Genomic DNA, 22479 nt, shown 5'->3' with positions numbered 1-22479 from the left:
AAGGAAAATAGAAATATATATTTATTTCGGTAGCTCATGAACGCCTAAACTGGGCACGTACTCTCTACCAATGGCAAAGCCCGATGTTACTGCTCTTGTCCAATAGTGTCTGCTTTCACAGGGCAGTGGTTCCATTCTCACCGCGTTTGTTCCTTCAATGTTGGCAGAGGGCCGGTGTCCTAGCAGATATTGGTATAATAGCAAGCACTTCAAAGGGGGAGGTTTGTCTTGTGTTTAGCGCTTTCACTTATTAATTCTACTGTCAATGAGAGTTCTACAAAAGAGGAACCAAAACGAGTAAGCTAATATGCTAAGATTGTAACTGGAAGCTTGAAGTATCAAGTTTGCGTACACGGGTAGTTTTACAGATTTAATCCAACAAGAGGCGCTAGTTAGCCAGTTAGCTAACATAGCCAGCTAAATACTTCATTTTGTTGTTACTGAGGCGGAGTTGCTTTTCATAGCGAGCAACATGCCGGAATATCTGGAGGACCCATCTGTTCTCACCAAAGATAAACTCAAGAGCGAGCTTTTGGTCAACAATGTTGCTCTCCCAACCGGAGACCAGCGAAAGGACGTTTATGTGCAGCTGTATCTGAAAAACTTGACCGTGCAGAACAACAAGATCCTATCTACAGACGCCTTCTCCAGCGACGAGGAGTTGCCAGTCCCGGTAGTGTCAAACAAAAGTCGCTCGGGCAGGGTGAGTTGTTTTAAGATTTCTTTCCCGCGCGCGAATATAGTATTTGTAACAGTGTTTCCAGTGTGAATGTTACAAGTAAATGTAGGAAAGATGTTACTGTTTTTGTATGGTGTTTTAATCTCTCTTTTTTTTTTTTAAACAGATGTGATTTGGTATTCTAGGTAATTACATTTTAGGTAAAATTGTTTTAAATGCATAAAATTAAAATATCGATATTTTCAATTACAGTGTGTTCCATCTCGTTTAAATATAAAAATGAACACATTTTAGCTGTATTGTATTACAAATCAGTTTAAAGTTTCCCGCTTAAAATATCTGCCACTGCTGAATGCACACTTATGGAAACCCGTTCTCGCCACTCGTGTTTTGTGTGTAAATATCCATACTACTTGAAATGTCGAGATATGTAAATTAACTTGTCCATACTAAACCGAAATTGAGGTATGTAAATCAAGGTTCGAGATAATAACTCGAAATATAGATAGTAGAACATAGAGTTCCTTCAGAAAGTATTCATACCCCTTGATTTATAAAACATTTGTTGTTGCAGCCTAAATTCAAAATTGATTAAATTGATTTCTCTCACACCCATCTACACAATACCCCATAATGACAGTGGAAACAGTTTTACAAATGTATTAAATTAAATACAGAAATCAAATTTACATAACTATTCACACCGCTGATCCATGTAAGAATGCCCTTTTGGTAGCGATTACAGCTGTGAGTTTTTCTGGCTAAGTCTCCAAGAGTTTTGCACACCTGGATTGTACAATATTTGCACATTATTTTTGAAATTCTTCAAGCTCTTTCAAGTTGGATGTTGATAATTGCTAGACAGCCATTTTCAAGTCTTGCCATAGATTTTCAAGTAGATTTAAGTAAAAACTGTATTTTGGCTACTCAATGTCATTTTGGTAAGCAACTCATTGTATGTTTGACCTTGTGTTTTAAAGGCGCTGCATGGTCAATCTGACGTCTGCGTTGGCTGTACAGCATTTACGTTGATACAGCCTCTGCAGAAGTTAGGGCATTCATAGTTCTTGCGCTTCGCAAGCAGTGCAGAGCTGTGAGTTTGTTTCTCCAGGACCTCCTGCCCCCACGTATCGTCAACCAATCATGTCAATGCGGAGCAATAAGGAGCCCTCCGCATTGTTTTATTATTTGGGAACCGCACAGCGATGTGGTACTGATCTCAATTTGGCCTCTGCGTGCTTTTGGAAGCTCCGCAATTGCGTCACACCCTCCATATGGAGCCTCCAACCACATTTTTGGATCAAGCTAAGTTGGCATTTAGGCTATTGTCCAGCTGAAAGGTGAATTTGTCTCCCAGTGTCTGTTGGAAAGTAGACTGAACCAGGTTTTCCTCTAGAATTTTGCCTGTGCTTAGCTCTTATGTTTTTTTTGTTAATCCTAAAAAAAACTCTCTAGTTCTTGCCGACGATAAGCATACCCATAACATAATGCAGCCACCACCATGCTTGAAAATATGAAGTGGTACTCAGTGATGTTGGATTTTACCCAAACATAACACTTTGTATTCAGGACATAGTTAATTTCTTTGTCACATTTTTATGCAGTTTTACTTTAGTCACTTATTGCAAACAGGATGCATGTTTATGAATATTTTTATTCTGTACGGGATTCCTTTTCACTCTGTCATTTAGGTTAGTTTTGTGAAATAACTACAATGTAGTTGATCCATCCTCAGTTTTCTCCTATCACAGCCATTCAACTGTTTTAAAGTCACCATTGACCTCAACGTGAAATCCCTGAGCGGTTTCCTTCCTTCGGCAATTTAGTTAGGAAAGACGCCTGTACCGTTGTAGTGACTGTGTGTATTGATACACCATCCACATTTTAATTAATAAATTCATGCTCAAATGTCTGCTTCTTTTATTGATACCCATCTACCAATAGGTGCCTTTTTGTGAAGCATTGAAAAACCTCCTTGTGGTTGAATCTGTGTTTGAAATTGACTACTCGTCTGAGGAAACTTACAGATAATTGCATGTGTGGAGTACAGAGAGGTAGTCATAAAACATTTTTTAACGCTATTATTGCACAGTCCATGTGACTTACTCGTGTACTTAAGGCTTGCCATAACAAAGGGGTTTAATACTTATTGACTCAAGACATTTCAGCTTTTCATTTTTTATTAATTTGTAAAAATGTCTAAACAATTTCACTTTGACAGTATGGGTATTGTGCGGAGGCCAGTGACGCATCTCAATTTAATCAATTTTAAATTCAGGCTCTAACACAACAATGTGGAAAAAGGCAAGGGCTGTGAAAACTTTCTGAAGACACTGTACCTGTCAATGTAATGTAGGACTAGATTAGCAGTTTTTAAAAACTCAACTCTACAGTGTTTTGTCAAGTATCAAGGTAACAGCTGTCACCTTCATGTGTAACAGTCTGGGTGTTTTTCCTCATCCACCAAGCCCCCCTTTCTTCTTTGGGGAAGTTGTGGGGTGGCTTTAATGAACTGATATGTGTGAAGCATTTGTGAGAAACAGCTGTTCTTAGACTCTTATGGTTAGTGTACTGCATAGTAGGCCTACACAATTGGAATGCATTGTATGCGTGCTTTAAAGAAAAATGTATTCAGGTGGGTACACCTTGTTGCCCTGCATCAGTTGTGAATGACAGAATGAAAAGAACAGCTTGCTGTCACAACTTCTGTAGTTCACACTAGTCTTTGTACATTAAGGTCACCTCACCTGTATTTGCTCAGTTTTAGGGAGGGAACCATGGACATTTATTGAGAGGTGTGGACAGTGAGAATATCAATCACTTGTCTTCTGCCTACAAAAACACTGAAACTAGATGATTCAGATTGTTTGTTTAATAGTCACATGTTGCAGGTACAGTGCAGGTGTGAATGCAGGGTACAGTGAAAATCTTAGGCTTTGAGCTCCAACATGCAGGACTAGTGAAATAAAATAATTTAAATGGTAATAAAAACAATAGAAAAAGCACTATAGATGTAACTGTGGCAGTAATGAATGAATAAATAAATGTCCATTGGGGTGGAGGCAGAGTAAAGAATGTTGAGGGGGTGGGGTGGAGTGACCATGCGGTTAAACCATTTCATCTTCTCTGAGTTGTGTATACAGAGGAATTTGAAGTTATTTAACGTCTCCATGCGGCCCGTTGATGAGGATGGGGTCTTGTCCAGCCTGGTTCCCGCTGAAGTCCACAATCGGCTCCTTTGTTTTGCTAACATTGAGGGAGAGGTTGTTTACCTGGCACCACGCCATCAGAGTGCCTACCTCCTCCCTGTACGCTGTGTTGTTGGTGATCAGGCCTACTACTGACATGTCTTGATGGAGTTGGAACTGTGTGAGGCCACGCAGTCATGGGTATACAGATAATACAGGAGGGGACTGAGGATGCACCCTTGTGGGGCCCCTGTATTGAGGATCAGTGTCGAGGAGGTAATGTTGCCTACCTTCACCACTTGGGGGCGGCCCATCAGGAAGTCCAGGACCCAGTTGCATAGGGAGGAGTTCAGACCCAGGGCTGTGTAATGAGCTTATAGGGCACAATCCACGGGAAGCTAGAAGTTAAATCAAATTATATTTGAACTTACTGTCCTGGTGGGCAGAACAGTTGTTCATTGTGAAGGGTGGAATTTGAGACTAAAGACAACAGACCCACGTTTGGAAAGTCTGTTTTAATATGTTATTTTAGTAATGTCTTATTCTCCCCGTCATAATGACCAACCATCCTGCCCCATGGCACAGTAAGTTTACATTTTATTTAACTTCCCTCTGACTGTTTTTGTGCAACCCAATAAGCTAGGAAGCAACAATGGTGTATGCAAATACACACGCATTGCTAAAAGCAGCTAGTGTCACAAGTGGTGGAATCCATAGAAGGGATGGAGCTGGACCGGATAAGTTTTGTTATGTTAGGGGAAAAGCCTAGGTATGCAGAGAAGAGGAAAGGAACTTCAAGGAGTTTTGAGTGTGCTGGAAATGGCATTAAAGAATAGGTAATGGAATTGAAGGAAATCGAGGCTCCTGGTGTGGAGGATAGGGCTATTTTCCTATTGTGTTTCTCTATTGAGGAAATACTTTCTGTGGAAGTCTGCATGCATTCCCCTATCACTGAACAGATGTTTGGTTAACTGTGTGTGTGTGTAGGCTAGTACTTTTTCATTAAATTTAAATGCTATCGTAGCAGTGCTCTTCCTGATGTTTTCAAATAGTCACCTGACTCCCAAGCATGTCTGTCTGTGATTTATAGTTTACCATGAAGCATTTGAGGCAGTCATCCACTGGCACACTCAGAACTTTAAACACATTTTCACTCATAGCTATCAAAATAAACCTTTTGGGATAAAAGTGAAGTACTGTTTTTCTCCTAAGGTTTAGTTCAACTAAGGTTGAATGGTTTATTGTAATTTGGAGTTGTTGTTGTTTTTTTTTTTTGCATACAGCGGTCATCATGAGGACCACAGATATGAAAACTATGTCTGCCAAAACCATCCATAACGGTAGTTAACCATATGCACATAATTCACAACCTAGCAGTTTGTTATAGTTTACCCCTAAAGTCACATAACATAGTCAGTTTCAATATTACTTCGCCAAGCCATGATTTCTGTCTGAATAGAAACAACAACTTAGTCAGACTGAGAGCATTATGGAAATCTAGGAGATCACGCGACTGAACTATGTTAATCCATATTGTTCTGCAATGCATTGACGCAATCTTCATTCCATGTAATTTAAACCTCTAGTGTATTAACCTTCTGCAAGTAGCCTAGCGCAAAACTTAAAGCACAGGGATTGTCTGGGCCTTGGGGCTAGCCATGAGCTCAGTGCCTTGATATCACTTTTAAAGTGTGTGGTCAGAGAGCGGACGATAACTGAGGGAACAAACTGGAAGTCGGGAATTTTTCCCTTCCTTGGATCTCTGTGATTATGTAATGTGCTCAGCTGGGCTGAGATCCAGCTCCAACTTTACTGAGGCCTACAGTAAGGAGTCTAATATAGGCTAGTGGGAGACTGATAGCTGCTAAATCCCCCTCTGTGTCTGTCTGGGATTATTTCCCTCTCTTTACTACTCCCACTTAGGGTTGCACATTTTGTGGAATATTCAGAGATGGAAACAATGTGGGAATTAACGGAAATATATGCAAATTAATATTAATACCATTTAGATGTAGATTATTTTCTTTTGCATTACATATATTTACCATATCATATGGAGACAGAAACATAAACCTTTTACCTCATAAGTAGACATAATTGCAAATGATTAAATCCTTCCAACAAAAAAAAAATGTAGTAACGAATTGAACTTTAAATGAGTTAACTCTTCACATGGGGTGATTTCACTGAACAACAAAAGAAAGGGAATATTGAATGATCCATTGCATCTCCCAGAAACGTTTTCAACATACATCTGTAAAATTATAGTCTAGAAACTTAGGCTTCGGTTGTCTTCCTCTCAGGCTTCCATGTCTTCTCCCTGGACCTCCTCAATGTCCACCTCTTGAACATCAGACTCTGAGGCCTCATCTTCACTGTCACTTTCCAACGCTGTTGAGGATGGCTTGTTGTCAGGCTCAAAAAGCCTCAAATTTGCCCAGATGGCCACCAATTTTTCAACCCTTGTATTGGTCAGCCTGTTGTGTGCTTTGGTGTGTGTTCCCAAACAAGGACCAGTTGCGCTCTGAGGCGGCTGATGTTGGTGGGATTTGGAGGATGATGGAGGCAACAGGGGAAAGAGCCTCAGATCCACAAAGTCCCTTCCAACAGGTGGGTGATGAGATATGTTGGCACAACTGCCAAATTGCATCTCCATCCCAAAGCCCTTGCTTGGAAGTGTACTTTGCCAGACTGCCAAGAACCTTGCCCATGGTAGTGATGACACCATAGGCCTTGTTGATCTCATACTTGGGGTCCAACATGGATGCTGCGGCATGTATGGGCTTCAGGCAGAATTCTTCACACTTTTTGATGTATTTCAGAACAGCAGTTTCCTCTGCATGGCGCAACAGTGAATTGGGCAGGGCAGTACGGATTTCTTCTCTTACATCTGCAAGCAGAGTCTGAACATCAGACAGGATGGCATTGTCTCGCTCAATCCGTGCAATGGCTACTGCTATAGGTTTCAGGCTGCTTACCACTCTCTCCCAAAATACATAATCCAGAAGGATCCTCTTGATGGTGCTGTCCATATCGGCAGACTGTGATATGGCCATTTCTTGGAGAGACTCCTTCCCCTCCAGGAGACTGTCAAACATGATGACAACACCACCCCAACGGGTGTTGCTGGGCAGCTTCAATGTGGTGCTCTTATTCTTCTCACTTTGCTTGGTGAGGTAGATTGCTGCTATAACTCTATGACGCTTCACATACCTAACCATGTCCTTGGTTGTCTTGTAGAGTGTATCCATTGTTTTCAGTGCCATGATGTCCTTGAGGTGCAGATTCAATGCATGAGCAGCACAGCCAATGGGTGTGATGTGAGGGTAGGACTCCTCCACTTTAGACCAAGCAGCCATCATGTTCGCAGCATTGTCTATCACCAGTGCACATACCTTCTGTGGTCCAAGGTAATTGCCTTCAGCTCATTTGCAATGTAGAGACAGGTGTGTCTGTTGTCCCTTGTGTCTGTGCTCTTGTAGAATACTGGTTGAGGGGTGGGTGTAGTTAATTATTCCTTGCCCACAAACTTGACCACCCATCAGAGAGGATTGCAATACAGTCTGTTTTTTTCTATGATTTGCTTGACCTTGACACTTGAACTCTGTTGATCTCTGCATCCAGCAAATGAGTAGGGAATGCATGTCTGGTCGGAGTGGTGTATGCTGAGCAAAGGACATTCAGAGATCTCTTCCCATACACATTTCCTGTGAGCATCAGAGGTGAACCAGTTGCATACACAGCTCAAGCAAGACATTCCTCAGCATTTCTCTGACTACGTTCCTCCATTGAGTTCAGGAGGACCATAAGCTGTTGTTATCGATAAGGTGTCTGATTCATCATTTTCACCTCAAATAGAAGTAGAGGGACTTTTGTCAGAGGTTGCTTGTTGTAAGTGCTTAGGGAACTTTATGCACTTGGCCAGATGATTCTGCATCTTTGGTGCATTCTTCACATATGATTTGGCACAGTATTTGCAAATGTACACAGCTTCTCCTTCTATATTAGCTGCAGTGAAATGTCTCCACACATCAGATAGTGCCGTGGCATTTTCCTGTAAAGATTAGGAAAAAATTTGTTTAAAAACCCATACAATTCCATGTACAGATAAATTAAGCAGTTAGATTGAACAACTTCTTTGTAAGATAAATGTAAAAATATATATTTTAAATTATTTTTTATTTCACTTTTATTTAACCAGGTAGGCTAGTTGAGAACAAGTTCTCATTTACAACTGCGACCTGGCCAATATAAAGCAAAGCAGTGCGACACAAACAACAACAACAACAGAGTTACACATGGAATGAACAAACATACAGTCAATAATACAATAGAGGGAAAAAAGTATATATACTGTGTGTGCAAATGAGGTAAGGCAATAAATAGGCCATAGTGGCGAAATAATTACAATTTAGCAATTAAACACGAGTGATAGATGTGCAGAAGATGAATGTGCAAGTAGAGACACTGGGGTGCAAAGGAGCAAAAAAATAAATAACAGTATGGTGATGAGGTAGTTGGATGGGTTATTTACAGATGGGCTATGTGCAGATATCTGTGAGCTGCTCAGACAGCTGGTGCTTAAAGTTAGTGAGGGAGATATGGGTCTCCCGCTTCAGTGATTTTTGTAATTCGTCCCAGCAGAAAACTGGAAGGAAAGGCGGCCATAGGAGGAATTGGCTTTGGGGGTGACCAGTGAATATACCTGCTGAAGCGCGTGCTACGGGTGGGTGCTGCTATGGTGACCAGTGAGCTGAGATAAGGCGGGGCTTTACCTAGCAAAGACTTATAGATGACCTGGAGCCAGTGGGTTTGGCGACGAATATGAAACGAGGGCCAGCCAACCAGAGCATACAGGTCGCAGTGGTGGGTAGTATATTCGGCTTTGGTGACAAAACGGATGGCACTGTGATAGACTACATCCAATTTGCTGAGTAGTGTTGGAAGCTATTTTGTAAATGACATCGCCGAAGTCAAGGATCTGCAGGATAGTCAGTTTTACGAGGGTATGTTTGGCAGCATGAGCGAAGGATGCTTTGTTGCAAAATAGGAAGCCAATTCTAGATTTAATTTTGGATTGGAGATGCTTAATGTGAGTCTGGAAGGAGAGTTTATAGTCTAACCAGACACCTAGAATATGTGGACAACTACAAATACCTAAGTCAGAACCATCCAGAGGAGTGATGGCTGGGCGGGCGGGCAGGTGCGGACAGCGATCGGTTGAAGAGCATGCATTTAGTTTTACTTGCATTTAAGAGCAGTTGGAGGCCACGGAAGGAGTGTTGTATGGCATTGAAGCTCGTTTGGAGGTTTGTTAACACAGAAGGGCCAGAAGTATACAGAATGGTGTCGTCTGCGTAGAGGTGGATCAGAGAATCACCAGCAGCAAGAGCGACATCATAGATTAATACAGAGAAAAGAGTCGGCCTGAGAATTGAACCCTGTGGCACCCCCATAGAGACTGCCAGAGGTCCGGACAACAGGCCCTCCAATTTGACAAACTGAACTCAATCTGAGAAGTAGTTGGTGAACCAGGCGAGGCAGTCATTAGAGTCTGTCGATAAGAATACAGTGATTGACAGAGTCGAAAGCCTTGGCCAGGTCGATGAATACAGCTGCACAGTATTGTCTCTTATCAATGGTGGTTATGATATCGTTTAGGACCTTGAGTGTGGCTGAGGTGCACCCATGACTAGCTCAGAAACCAGATTGCATAGCGGAGAAGGTACGGTGGGATTCGAAATGGTCGGTGATCTGTTTGTTAACTTGGCTTTTAAAGACCTTAGCAAGGCAGGTTGGATAGATATAGGTCTGTAGCAGTTTGGGTCTAGAGCGTCTCCCCCTTTGAAGAGGGGGATGACCGCGGCAGCTTTCCAGTCTTTGGGATCTCAGACGATACGAGAGGTTGAACAGGATAGTAATAGGGGTTGCAACAATTTCGGCTGATAATTTAGAAAGAGAGGGTCCAGATTGTCTAGCCCTGCTGATTTTGTAGGGGTCCAGATTTTGTAGCTCTTTCAGCACATCAGCTATTTGGGTGAAGGAGAAATGGGGGAGGGTTGACCAAGTTGCTGTGGGCGGTGCAGGGCTGTTGGTGGAAAGCATGGCCGGCCGTAGAAAAATGCTTATTGAAGTTCTCAATTATTGTGGATTTATCGGTGGTGACAGTGTTTCCTAGCCTCAGTGCAGTGGGCAGCTGGGAGGAGTTGCTCTTATTCTCCATGGACTTTACAGTGAAACATGTATGGAAACAGGTGAATTAACACTCCTCAGTTAGCAGGCTCAAGCGAGCTAAAACCCACATGATAGCAAAAACTAACTAGCAGAAATTAACAAATTAGAAATTATTTAAACACACTTTGCTGTAGGCTACTATTTACTAGTTAACAAAACATGTAAGTCATATAAAATATTCACCCCACCCAGTATTGTAATCAAAATATACCAGAAAACATGTAGTCCTTGGCTCAGACAGTGGAGTAGTGTGGGCTCAATAGCATCTCATTAGTGTGCAAGATCTTGCGAATCAGCTGCACGTGATGGAAGAGTGCACTGTGCATGAAGAGGGTTGCAATTCCGTTTTAATTGGGGATAGTTTAACTTACGGCTGAGATCCCGTTAACGGGATCGATATGACAACAGCCAGTGAAAGTGCAGGGCGCCAAATTCAAAACAACAAATCTCATAATTAAAATTCCTCGGACATACAAGTAATTTACACCATTTTAAAGATACACTTCTTGTTAATCCCACCACAGTGTCCGATTTTCAAATAGGCGTTTTGGCGAAAGCACCACAAACGATTATTTTAGGTCAGAGCCAAGTCACAGAAAAACACAGCCATTTTTCCAGCGAAAGAGAGGAGTCACAAAAATCAGAAATAGAGATAGAATTAATCACTAACCTTTGATGATCTTCATCAGATGACACTCATAGGACTTCATGTTACACAATACATGTATGTTTTGTTCGATAAAGTTCATATTTAAATCTAAAAATCGTATTTTACATTGGCGCGTTATGTTCAGTAATGTTTTGCCTCCAAAACATCTGGTGATTTTGCAGAGAGCCACATCAATTTACAGAAATACTCATAAATATTGATAAAAGATACAAGTATTAAACATGGAACTTTAGATAAACTTCTCCTTAATGCAACCGCTGTGTCAGATTTCAAAAAAACTTTACGGAAAAAGCACACCATGCTATAATCTGAGTACAGCGCTCAGAGCCCAAATAAGCCATAAAGATATCCACCATTTTTTGGAGTCAACAGAAGTCAGAAATAGCATTATAAATATTCACTTACCTTTGATGATCTTCATCAGAATGCACTCCCAGGAATCTGTTCCACAATAAATGTTTGTTTTGTTCGATATAGTCCATCATTTATGTCCAAATACCTTCCTTTTGTTTGCGCGTTCAGTCCAGTAATCCACATTCATGACGCGCAGGTCAGACAAAGTCAAACGTTTCCATTACAGTTCGTAGAAACATGTCAAACGATGTAGAGAATCAATCTTTAGGATGTTTTTAACATAAATCTTCAATAATGTTTCAACCGGAGAATTCCTTTGTCTTCAGATATGCGATGGAAAGCATGGCTATATATATATTATCATCTACATTTATGATGAGTATTTCTGTTGAAACGATGTGGCTATGCACTATCACTGGATGTTTTTGGAACTAGTGAATGTAACGCGCCAATGTAAACTCAGATTTTTTTATATAAATATGAACTTTATCAAACAAAACATGCATGTATTGTGTATCATGAAGTCCTGTGAGTGTCATCTGATGAAGATCATCAAAGGTTAGTGATTAATTTTAGCTATATTTCTGCTTTTTGTGACTGCTATCTTTCGCTGGAAAAATGGCTGTGCTTATTGTGGTTTGGTGTGACCTAACATAATCGTTTGTAGTGCTTTCGCTGAAAAGCATATTTGAAATCGGACACTTTGGTGGGATTAACAACAAGATTACCTTTTAAAATGGTATAAGACACATGTATGTCTAAGGAATTTTAATTGTGAGATTTCTGTTTTTTGAATTTGGCGCCCTGCACTTTCACTGGCTGTTGTCATGTCATCCCGTTAGCGGGATTGCAGCCATAAGAAGTTAAATCATCACTGTTTGTTGAAGTAGGCGCATCGATTATATGCAACGCAGGACACGCTAGATAAACTAGTAATATCATCAACCATGTGTAGTTAACTAGTGATTATGCTAAGATTGATTGTTTTTATAAGATAAGTTTAATGCTAGCTAGCAACTTACCTTGGCTTCTTGCTGCATTCGCGTAACAGGCAGGCTCCTCGTGGAGTGCAATGAGAGGCAGGTGGTTAGAGCGTTGGACTAGTTAACTGTAAGGTTGCAAGATTGAATCCCGGAGCTGACAAGGTAAAAATCTGTCGTTCTGCCCCTGAACAAGGCAGTTAACCCACCGTTCCTAGGTCGTCATTGAAAATAAGAATGTGTTCTTAACTGACTTGCCTAGTTAAATAAAGGTGTAAAAATATATATAAAAAAAATAAATATATATATTATAATACCGATGGCCGATCGGAATGGTCGGTAATTCCGATTAATCGGTCCACCTCTAGTAATGATCATGCTGTTTAATCAGCTTCTAATTTTGGCAAAGGAGACATGCTCAGTAACAGGGATGTAAACAAATTTGTGCACACAATTTTTGCGAAATAAGCTTTTTTTGCGTATGGATTTATAAAAAACAACAAAGTACCTCATGAAACATGAGACCAACACTTTACATGTTGCGTTGCATTTTTGTTCAGTGTCAAAAAATTCTTAAAAGAAAAATGTCTCACATTACACATTCAGTAATGACAGCATTTGCTTTCCAACCTATATTTTCGCGCAATTGTATTTTGACATTTGCGAAAGGCAAACTGGCAGCTGCAACCAACCATTGACATATAGATGGCAGTTCCCATTCAAGTCAAGACTAGCAGCCATTGCTAGTGTACCCATGAGTTTAACAGTCAAACCCTTTCTATGGATTATATGTCTATGCCCACAACGCAACAAGCTGTTCCATAGATGGAAGGAAAAGGGTGCTTGTGCATTGATAAGCACACCAAAGATGGCATTAACGATAAGTAATAAAATAAAAAATGCTTCGTAGTATACCGCTCTGTTTGATCTCTGGTTGTTTGTTTACCACCTTTTTGATGGTTGAGTAGTTCAGCCAGCGTGTAGCATGCACAACACAATGTGGAGAATATTGTTGTGTTGGTTACCTCTGAATGTCTAGACGAGGAAATCCCTTCGTCCTCAGGACAAGGCGGACACACTACATTGGTAGAGGCAATTGCGTGTGTAATGTACACTGAGTGTACAAAACATTTTAAGAACACCTTCCCAATATTGGGTTGCCCTCTGAACAGCCTCAATTTGTTGGCCCATGTTGACTCCAATTCTTCCCACCTTTGGGTGGTGGACCATTTCTTGACACAAACTGTTGAGCTTGAAAAACCCAGCAGCGTTGCAGTTCTTGACACAAACCGGTACGCATGGCACCTACCACCATACCCTGTTCAAAGGCACTCAAATCATTTGTCTTGCCTTCGTTAACCTTTCTCCTCCCATTCATCTACACTGATTTTGAAGTAGATTTAACAAGTGACATCAATAAGGGATCATAGCTTTCACCTTATCTTTCTGTCATGGAAAGAGCAGGTGTCCTTAATGTTTTGTACATTGTGTGTATGATCCATGACTTGCATTAGTTAAACATCTTTTTGATGATTCATCTGAGCGGAGACTTGTTTATTTACGAGCGGTGTTTATCAGTCTCACGATGGTTTAGATCAGGAGATGTCGTTAAACTAGCTCTGCTGATAATTAGTGTGTGATTTAGAAACCTTTTTACGGGGTTTAACGTCTGTGGTGTTGCTTGCGAAAGCAGCCCAGGGAGCGAGTCCTCTCTCTCTCTCGCTACAAAGAGGTGTTATCTGTGTATTTCAAATGTTAAACCCTGTAATGTTCAGTAGCAGAAAAGGGATTGCAGCACAAATTTAATCAAACCTTTTATTTGAAGTGCATTAAAATAACTCAAAGAAATATAATTACTAGAACGGGCATTCCCATTCAAGTCATGGTTCTGTGATTGGTGGTAGGCTAATTCTGTGACTAGATCTCAACACTTTACACCAATCTGACCTCTGATCCCTCTTTCACAGAAAGCCACGAGGAAAACAGACAAGCCTCGGTCAGAGGACCTGGATGTGACTGAGCTGACTAGTGAGGGCCTGAAGGATGAGCTGCTCAAGTATGGAATCAACGTCGGACCTATCGTGGGTGAGTCAGTCAGTAAGAGTTGGGAATTCAGGGAATAAAGAGTTGTATTGAATTGAATAATGGACATTGCAACAATAATCTTCATTCATTTATTAATGAAGTTGTGTTGAATTCATTTGAATAATGTCTGAACTTTTGCAGCCTCCACCCATAAGAGGGATTCATAAAGTTCTATTGAATTTATTTGAATGTCTTGTCATGGCAGCCTCAACCCGTAAGCTGTATGAGAGAAGGCTCCAGAAGCTGTTGGACCAGGGTCCTCCTGAGACCGTGGCTTTACCGGTGGTCATCACTCAGGTAGACGGCAACCACAACGGCAACTCTGACTCGGACCGCTACAGCGACAAGGAAGAAGGTAAGAAATGGAACACTCAGTCATCCTCTTTATTAGACCAGGTTTATTACAGATTCAAATCAGATTCATCTTGGCAGTTGACCCATTAGATTACACATTAGATCTTTTTTTCGGAGATGCCAACTTTCAAACCAAATTGGCCCTCTGGGATAATACGAATCATGGATTGATTGGTTGGTCAATAAACTGACTGACAGAGCATGACATTGCTGGACATTTTTTGGTGTGTATGTGTTTAGAGGTGACAACAGAACCAGAGCCTGTCCCAGTCCCCGTGGTGGAGAGACCTGTCAGAAGCAGAGGGAAGACCCCAGTCACCACCAGGACCCGCAGCAGCCAGCACAACCGGGTAAGTCCCTCTTTATTTTATTATCTTTATTTAATCAGTGGACAAAAGCACATCCTCACCCTAGGTCAACCTCATGGTTTACATTCCTTAAAATCTCACAATACAGAATGTGTTAAAATCTGAGTTAAATAGCATGCATATCTCAACTTCTGATTTGGCCCCCCAAGTGCTACACATTTGGCAATGATTAGTAGTCCCATTAGAGGCTATAGGATGTGCAGCGGCACAGCTGGGGTCGATTTAAACCAGTCTCTAAGAAATGATTTGAGAGAGAGGAAGTGTGTCCTTTATGAGACGCCTATAGGGTTGTGAATCACGTGTGTGTGGAAAACAAAGCACCAAATGTCTGTCTGAAGGACCCTCTCTGTGTCTCTGTCTGCTGGGAGTTAGTGCAGCAGGCTTTGATTTCAGGACCGGCCACATGACTTGGATTAGCTTATTTTTTTTCTTTGCCACTGGGTGCCTCTAGCCCACTATTATCGCTCTCTCTATCCCTGTTTCATTCTTTCCACGCAAGAACATACTTAAAGCCCCTGCTTATTATTTTTACTTTTTTTGCAAATCCTTTTCTTTGAGGTTTAAAAAAAATATTTTTAAGCCGTTTTACTTTTCTCCTCCTCTTTTCCCGATACTTTGGGAGGTGTTGGTGACATCTGGTGTCGAAATCCTGAACGTCCCAGATGGTAACCTATTCAACTGAAGCTGCCTGTCATGTGGATATTGTAACCACATTATAGGGATAGTTTGAGATTTATCTACCTCAAGTTAGCTGTTCCTGTGCGTTTCCAGTCATGGGCTAACTCTAGTTAGCGTTGTCTCGCACCTCTAACTTCCTTCATACTGGAAGTATAGACATCAGAATGGTATCCCAGAGTTCATCTGACTCTGGGCAAGTCGATGGGCTTCATTGGCAAAATCTCGAACTGTCCCTTTAAAAGCATCTTTACTCACTGAAGTTGGCTTCGTAAGGTGTGTTCGCGAAGAGGTGGAAGGTCGGGTGTTCTGAGAAATGTGTGTGTTTAGATCTATGCTCCGGAGGAGGAGGAGGATGATGATCTTGAGGAAGAGCATCCTGTGTTGAACATAAAGAGACCATTGAGGAGATCATCTCATAGAGTCGACAAGATGGTCCCTGCAAGCGATGATACTGTAATATACACTGAGCCTATCCATCTCCTTGGGTTTGTGGTGCACCGGAGAAGTGTTTAGCTTGATAATCACCTTTTTTTGTGGATAGTGTTAGTCATGTTATATATTTAAGGTTTATTTGAAATTGTACACATTTGCAGCTAACAGCTGAATTGCAGCATACATAGGCCTAAATAAGTAAAAATGTGATGTAGTATACAATTAGTTAGGACAGGCATAGGCTGTCTTAATTCACTGGGTTCTCTACATCCACTATTTAATATTATATGTTTGGATTTATTTGGGAAGCTACTTTTGTGTGGATGGGTGTGTCCTCCCTTTCACCACATCATCTGGTGCCACTGTCTTCCTCAGCTATAGTGAACAATGAATACTACACAGGTGGCAGGTCTCGCCTTAAGCATAGATGCATGATTGCCTCAATTATTACGCAGCTTCCTCATCATTCTCCTCGTCCTGCTCCAGGATGTCTCTGCGCTATCAGCTGGTGAGGTAGTTCTTCCACCTCCAAGAGAGGCAAAGACCAAGGCACCTCTGCTTCTGGTGGGTTTGTGATCAATAGACATGGGTTTGTGATGTCCTGAGTAAACTTTCCACTGATTTTTTAGTCAGTCTTCCCTCTAACTTCCTTTTGCCTCTCTCTCCCCCATCTGTCATGTTCCAGGAAGTCCTGAAGGAACCTAAGCCTATATTGGCAGAGAAGCCAAGCTCTAAGTCCACTCCCTTACTTCATGGCCTAGCCCATGCCCAGTCCACTAGGACTATCCATCAGGTTGTCCTAACAGCCAGGGCCGAGTCTCCATCACCCAGACTGACTCGGGTACCTGTGAGGTTCACTGTGGTTACTTGTCACTCACTGTCACTATGAATAGTTATTGTGTTCATGGCACAGGTTGATATTGGAAGTTGTTTAATGGGTGTACATAGCTAATGGTCACGTATTCACAGTGGTGTCTCTTAGTCATAGTAAGATATGTGGGACTGTGCCATTTTGCATATTTTTTTCTTATTGCTGAACCTTAATGTTGAGAGTCACTCACCCACCCACCTGACATTTTGGCTATTTAGTCTAGTACTCTAAAGTCTCTACTGTGTCTTACCATCAGTCTGTCCCTGACCGAGCCTTCCCCCTGAATGTGAATGCTGCTGCGCTCTGGTTCCCCAAAGCCAAACCCAGCGGCCCCCCAGTCAAGACCCCCAGCCACGGTGTCCCTGAGGGCCACATAGGTCTGGAGAGCCCCCACTCCCTCACTCCCTTGCAGACCTGTAGGAAGGTGCTTTCCTTGCCCCTTTCACGTATTCACTCACTGGGAGATAGAAATAGCCTTTTGGTCAGTCACTGGGAACTAGAAATGATTTGTTCCATTTTAACGTATACATTTGTGTGTGAGCATACTTTTCTAACTTTGTTGGTTTTGATGTGCGACTTAACGTTAACAATGTAGACACAAGATGATTTAATTATATGTTCGTGAGAGCCTGCTTCTTCAGAATTGGGACGTCTGTTCCACGATGGAATGGGTTCAAGTGAGGTGTGGCATTAGATTGAGTTTATTGAGGCTCTAACAGTGCAGGTCAAAATACATTTAAAAAATATGTCAAATAAAAAGAAGTGAATGATAAATGTGGATAATAATAATAATAAATACACATTTACAACTGTAGCAATGATAAATGACCGCTGGGTGGTGGGGGGCAGGGGGAGAGTCCGTTTGGAAATGTCAATAGGGACCACAGGGGCTCTCGAGTGGCGCAGTTGTCTAAGGCACTGCATCTCAATGCTAGAAGCGTCACTACTGACCCTGGTTTGATTCCAGGCTGTATCACAACCGGCCGTGATTGGGAGTCCCATAGGGCAGCGCACAATTGGGCCAGCGTCATCCTGGTTAGGGTTTGGCTGGGGTAGGATGTCATTGTAAATAATAATTTGTTCTTAAGTGACTTACCTAGTTAAATAAAAAAGCAGCAGGGGGGTGAAGTGAATGGAACTGTAATAAAAAAATATATATATATATACATATTTATGCTGTAACATTTGTAAATGTCCATTGGGGGTGGGGGCGGGGTAAATGTTTGTCGGGGTGGTTTAGGAGGTGGGGATTTTATCTTCTTGGCCTTCCTGCCACACCTGGTATTGTAGGTGTCCTGGAGGGCAGGCAGATGGCGGAAGTAGGGTGTCCAATCAAAAACACATTTTTGCCAACATGTAAATTAATGTTAATTGTGTAGATACTATAGTCCAAACCTCATGTCCCTATCATAATCCGTTTAAAGGTTATTGCCGTTTCTACCTTTGTAAGATGACCCAAATTGGGGTGACTAAATCAATGGAGGTCAGACAAAAAGTGGCAAAAACCTGGAAAATAGCATCATCTTTCTTCTCGAATCCGAAGGACATAAAACAATATAGAAGTTAGATGTTTATCGATTTTGAGACGGGACACAAGATTTCTCACAAAAACAAGCATGTCTCTAGAAATGCTTTTTATTTTCAAAGCTTTTTACATTTAATTTAGCCCATTCCTGCTAATTTAGCTTTTTGCGATTTGCAGAAACATCCTTGCAGACTACCACCACAACATGTCAAATCCTCAAATGTTCCTGCGAGAAAGCGGCACCGCTCTGTCAAGAGTTCGGTGCTTATCAGATGTATTAGGTTACGAAATCCAACTTTTTGGATATAATGTTCAAGACCCCACGGAATGATTCAGAACATGTATAATCTTATTTGTCTTGGTAAAATGTATTTAACAAAATAAGGGAAGTGAAAGTTCATCAACAAACCGTGTTTTCACCTACTCTGGGCAGATTTGGTGGACACCCAGAGGAAGCCAGATGAGATGTGGTAAGAGAGACAGCGGAAACCAGAGAGGAAGTAGGGGGGAACTGGTGGTAAAGGAACTATGGAAGGTATGCTCACTGCTCCCTTCTATAGTTCTAGCTAGTCTCTAGTCTCCCTATTAAACTGGATGAGCTACATGTCAATGTTTCGTTCCAATGGGCATACCTTGACGCCAGCCTGATTTGGTTTACTGAGCATGGTTGGATGATTTAAACGATTTCGGGATGGGTCCGGAACAATACATACCATGTGTAAACGGCGAGTGCAGCACAAAGCCAAACATCTCGACTGTTTCAATGCAGTGGACAAGTTTGACCTCTGGTGTAAGAAGAACTTCCTGGGGGAAAAAATCTGCCACAAAGACCTTTTCATCCACTTCTCAAATCAATTCTTGTTTGTTTCTTGTGTGTGTGTTTATCTAATCCGAAAGCCACAACTGTTCTTTCCCCTCTGGAGGAAATAAAGCCATTCTCTTGTATTCTAGCTGTGCTGTGAGGAGGATGGTGGTCTTCCTCTCACTCTGACTACTAAAGCTCCCAGTCATGAGCTAAACTCCCTACTCAATACAGCTCTTTTAGAGGTTTGTGACATCTCTCATGTGCTATAGTACTTGGGACATCTCTGTATCGAGTGTTTTTGTCTGATTTTTGGATCTGTTCACAATTTGCTCAATATTCTGATCACTGGCTATTTGTTTTGGTCTCACTCTCTTGCCGTCAGTCTCTCTCCTGGGTCTGTATGGATATCAACCAACCTCTTCTATAACTGATATTTCTCATCCATATCTGTGGTCATCTCAGGAACCTGCACCAAGTGTCCATGCTCCAGTAGGACAGAGCATAAGACCCCTGAAACAATGGCCTCTGGTGGGTATATGATCTTAATCACACTGTCCTTAGGATACACACTACTGTAATATTGCTCACTGGATTTTAAATGCACCTGTGTAAGTGATGGCCAGATTCTTCTAGTATAGGATACTGATCCAGTGTGTTACTTACCCTATCCCTGTTAAAGGGGGTACCACAGGAAGTCCGCCCGCTCCTAGTAGCCAGCCCTTCCCCACTACCTCGTTTGTCTGGAAGTGACCCCTTTGCCTCCTTCACCGTCAGGCCTGTAAGCTACGTCTCACACACCCCCTCATCTCCATCCCTGAAGGAACAACTGGAATCCCTACCATCTCTCTCTGCCAAGTTTGACACGCTGTCCAATCGCTTTACTCGGGTATACAGTTTAAAGTATTTTGTCCTATAGTTGTCCTCAAGAGTTCTGTTCTCTTCACAATGGTTTGTTGTGGTGGCACCTGGAATTTGGAACTTAATTGTGTTGTTGGGGAGTGAAAGTGATCACACTGTTTTTTGTCAGACATGGTATAGTTGTAAACATATGGGTGATGATTATGAATGGGGCTACTGTAGTGTGTGTGTGTGGTGCACAGCTGTCTAGTACAGCTGCATGAAAGATTGAAAGATGTGAGGGGAGGGAAAGAAGACTAACCCCAATACCCCCCCCCCCCCCCCCCCGTCTCACTCTTACTAACACGCACTCACCTCTCTTTGACCAGCAGGATCAGCGTAAGTCTAAAAATGATCTCAAACCTAAGTGGAAACAGCAGAAAAACATCCCCTTGCTCTCCTCTGTGACCCCAGTGAGGGGGCAGGACAGTGTCTCCTCGAGTATCTCTAAGGAGCCATGGGTACGAAAGTAATTCACTGCTATGCCTTATGCATGTATTACCTAGGGTCTGTGCTGGTTTGTTTGTCAAGGTGGTATTATTCACAAGACAAGGTAATGGTGTTTGTCACAATCCTTGGGTTTAGTGGTGGTTTGGTCACATGGGCATAGGACTGCAACAGGGCCATCTAGTGGTCGTTAGGAGTACACCCTCTAGCCTATCCCAAAAATAATACCCCTCTAGCCCTTATGTGAAGGTGGCGGTTTTGGCATTGACTTGGTAACGCGCAAATGGAAAAATGTCTTGTCCTCACCTTAATCGCTCCGTGTTGGCCTCAAAGTCTAAGGAATGTGTACTAAAATATGTGTTGCAGGTGGAGAAGATAGCAGCTGGTGAGCAGACACCCAACAGGGTGGATGAGAAGGATGTCCTCAAGGAGATGTTCCCCTACGAGACCAACACTCCAACAGGAATCAAGTAATACATACGCCTTATTCTATTGGCATACATTAACAACTTTAATAAATCCTTGCTATATCTGGCAGACTCCCACCCAGTCTTGTCATTCCTGTAAAGCAGTGTCCTGTAACTAATTTAAGAGTTTGATCATAATACTTGCCTGATGGCAACTCATGTGTGGAATGTCACAATGAATCTCAACTTTCTTCCTCTCTCATCCTTCTAGCGCCACCTGTCGACGGCCCATCCGAGGGGCAGCCGGCAGGCCCCTAAAGTCTGGTGACCTGTGGACAGATGAGACCCTCCTGCGCTCCTCTCACTCTTCCTACACAGAGAGCCGCACCGCCACCGTCCACAGAGTCACCACCCTGCCCCCCTCTACCAGGCAGGCAACGTCAGTGGCACCCCCTGCTGGAAAGACCATAGCACCACCCCATGGCCTGCCTGTCTGGCTGAAGCTGCTGCTCCTCGGCATTGTAGCTGGCTTCATATTCTTCATCTACCAGACCATGGAGACCAACGCTATGGCCCCCTTCGGAGGGTCCTCAGATTCCACGCAGACCAGTGGCCATGAGGTCCGCAAGTGAAGCCTGGATGACAGTGCTCTGGCAGCATAATGTTACTGCCACCACTTTCACCGTTCCTCGCTTCCTTGGCATTCTTGTTTGTTTTTGTTTTTTTCTGTTTCCGTCACTTATAATTGGTTAAATGGTTTGGTACAGGAGCCTAATCTGTATCGGTGCCTCCTGGAGACGACAATGTCCAAAATGATATATTGAATGTTGAAGATGACCACTTCTCATTCTAAAATGACAATACTGTCTTCTGTTTGTTTCAGTCCGTCCTTTCCCCATCTTTGAGGCTGAGAGAAAGCCAGTCGCACCAATAATCTACAGATCACGTACATACACCGAAACAGTGGCTTCCAAATTATGTGAACTTGCTTTATATGGTCTATGTTTTTGTTTTATATCTCTGCATGATGTAATCGTGTGATTGCATTTGCCGGAGTCTGTGAAAGAGAATTGCCTGTGTGCGTGTCTGTGTTTCACACGGTTTGCTTTTGTAATGCTGTCACTATAATCTAATGCAGTTAGATGTAATCTAATGCAGTTATTAGCAAAAACAGTCAGGCAAAGACTGAAGGAATTTCAACCAATTGTAAACAGCTATTTCTTGATCGAACCAACTATACAGCGGTTATGTGTGAGAGACAGGGATTCTTAAAACTCATGCACACATATAGCTCTTATGCTGTTTTTTTGTCTTTTTTTTTATTTAAATTGTCTGTGGAGCCTATTTAGTAATGTATGTATTCATTGTAATAAATCATGTAATATCCTCTCAATAAAACTGTTGTAATATGTAAGGATAATATGTCTATTGAGGATTTAAACGTTTTTTTTTACTAAACTTGAAACAATAATAATGTGATTTTAAAGCACCATACAAAAAACCCA

At 42.0% G+C, this 22479-nt stretch overlaps 1 protein-coding gene across 12 annotated transcripts; it reads left to right on the top strand.

Moving 5' to 3' along the window:
* The first annotated feature begins 104 nt into the window (after nucleotides 1-104).
* On the top strand, nucleotides 105-22394 carry LOC139534130 (lamina-associated polypeptide 2, isoforms beta/gamma-like). 12 transcript variants are annotated; one of them, XM_071332929.1, is made up of 15 exons: nucleotides 105-703; nucleotides 14073-14190; nucleotides 14396-14545; nucleotides 14785-14894; nucleotides 15918-16043; nucleotides 16509-16586; nucleotides 16708-16863; nucleotides 17150-17317; nucleotides 18852-18953; nucleotides 19370-19465; nucleotides 19686-19751; nucleotides 19903-20109; nucleotides 20450-20581; nucleotides 20934-21037; nucleotides 21246-22394. In XM_071332929.1, exons 1-15 carry the CDS (start codon nucleotides 473-475, stop codon nucleotides 21604-21606), a joined length of 2205 nt encoding a protein of 734 aa, XP_071189030.1. In that variant the 5' UTR covers nucleotides 105-472; the 3' UTR covers nucleotides 21607-22394. The 12 variants fall into 12 exon arrangements, with proteins under 12 accessions (XP_071189030.1, XP_071189029.1, XP_071189028.1 ...); XM_071332928.1 differs by having other exon boundaries at nucleotides 16708-16869; nucleotides 20453-20581; XM_071332927.1 differs by having other exon boundaries at nucleotides 16708-16869.
* The last annotated feature ends 85 nt before the right edge of the window (nucleotides 22395-22479 follow it).

The sequence above is a fragment of the Salvelinus alpinus genome, chromosome 11 (assembly GCF_045679555.1).
Source record: "Salvelinus alpinus chromosome 11, SLU_Salpinus.1, whole genome shotgun sequence".
Classification (NCBI taxonomy): domain Eukaryota; kingdom Metazoa; phylum Chordata; class Actinopteri; order Salmoniformes; family Salmonidae; genus Salvelinus; species Salvelinus alpinus.
This window is presented reverse-complemented; position numbering and strand designations above follow the sequence as displayed.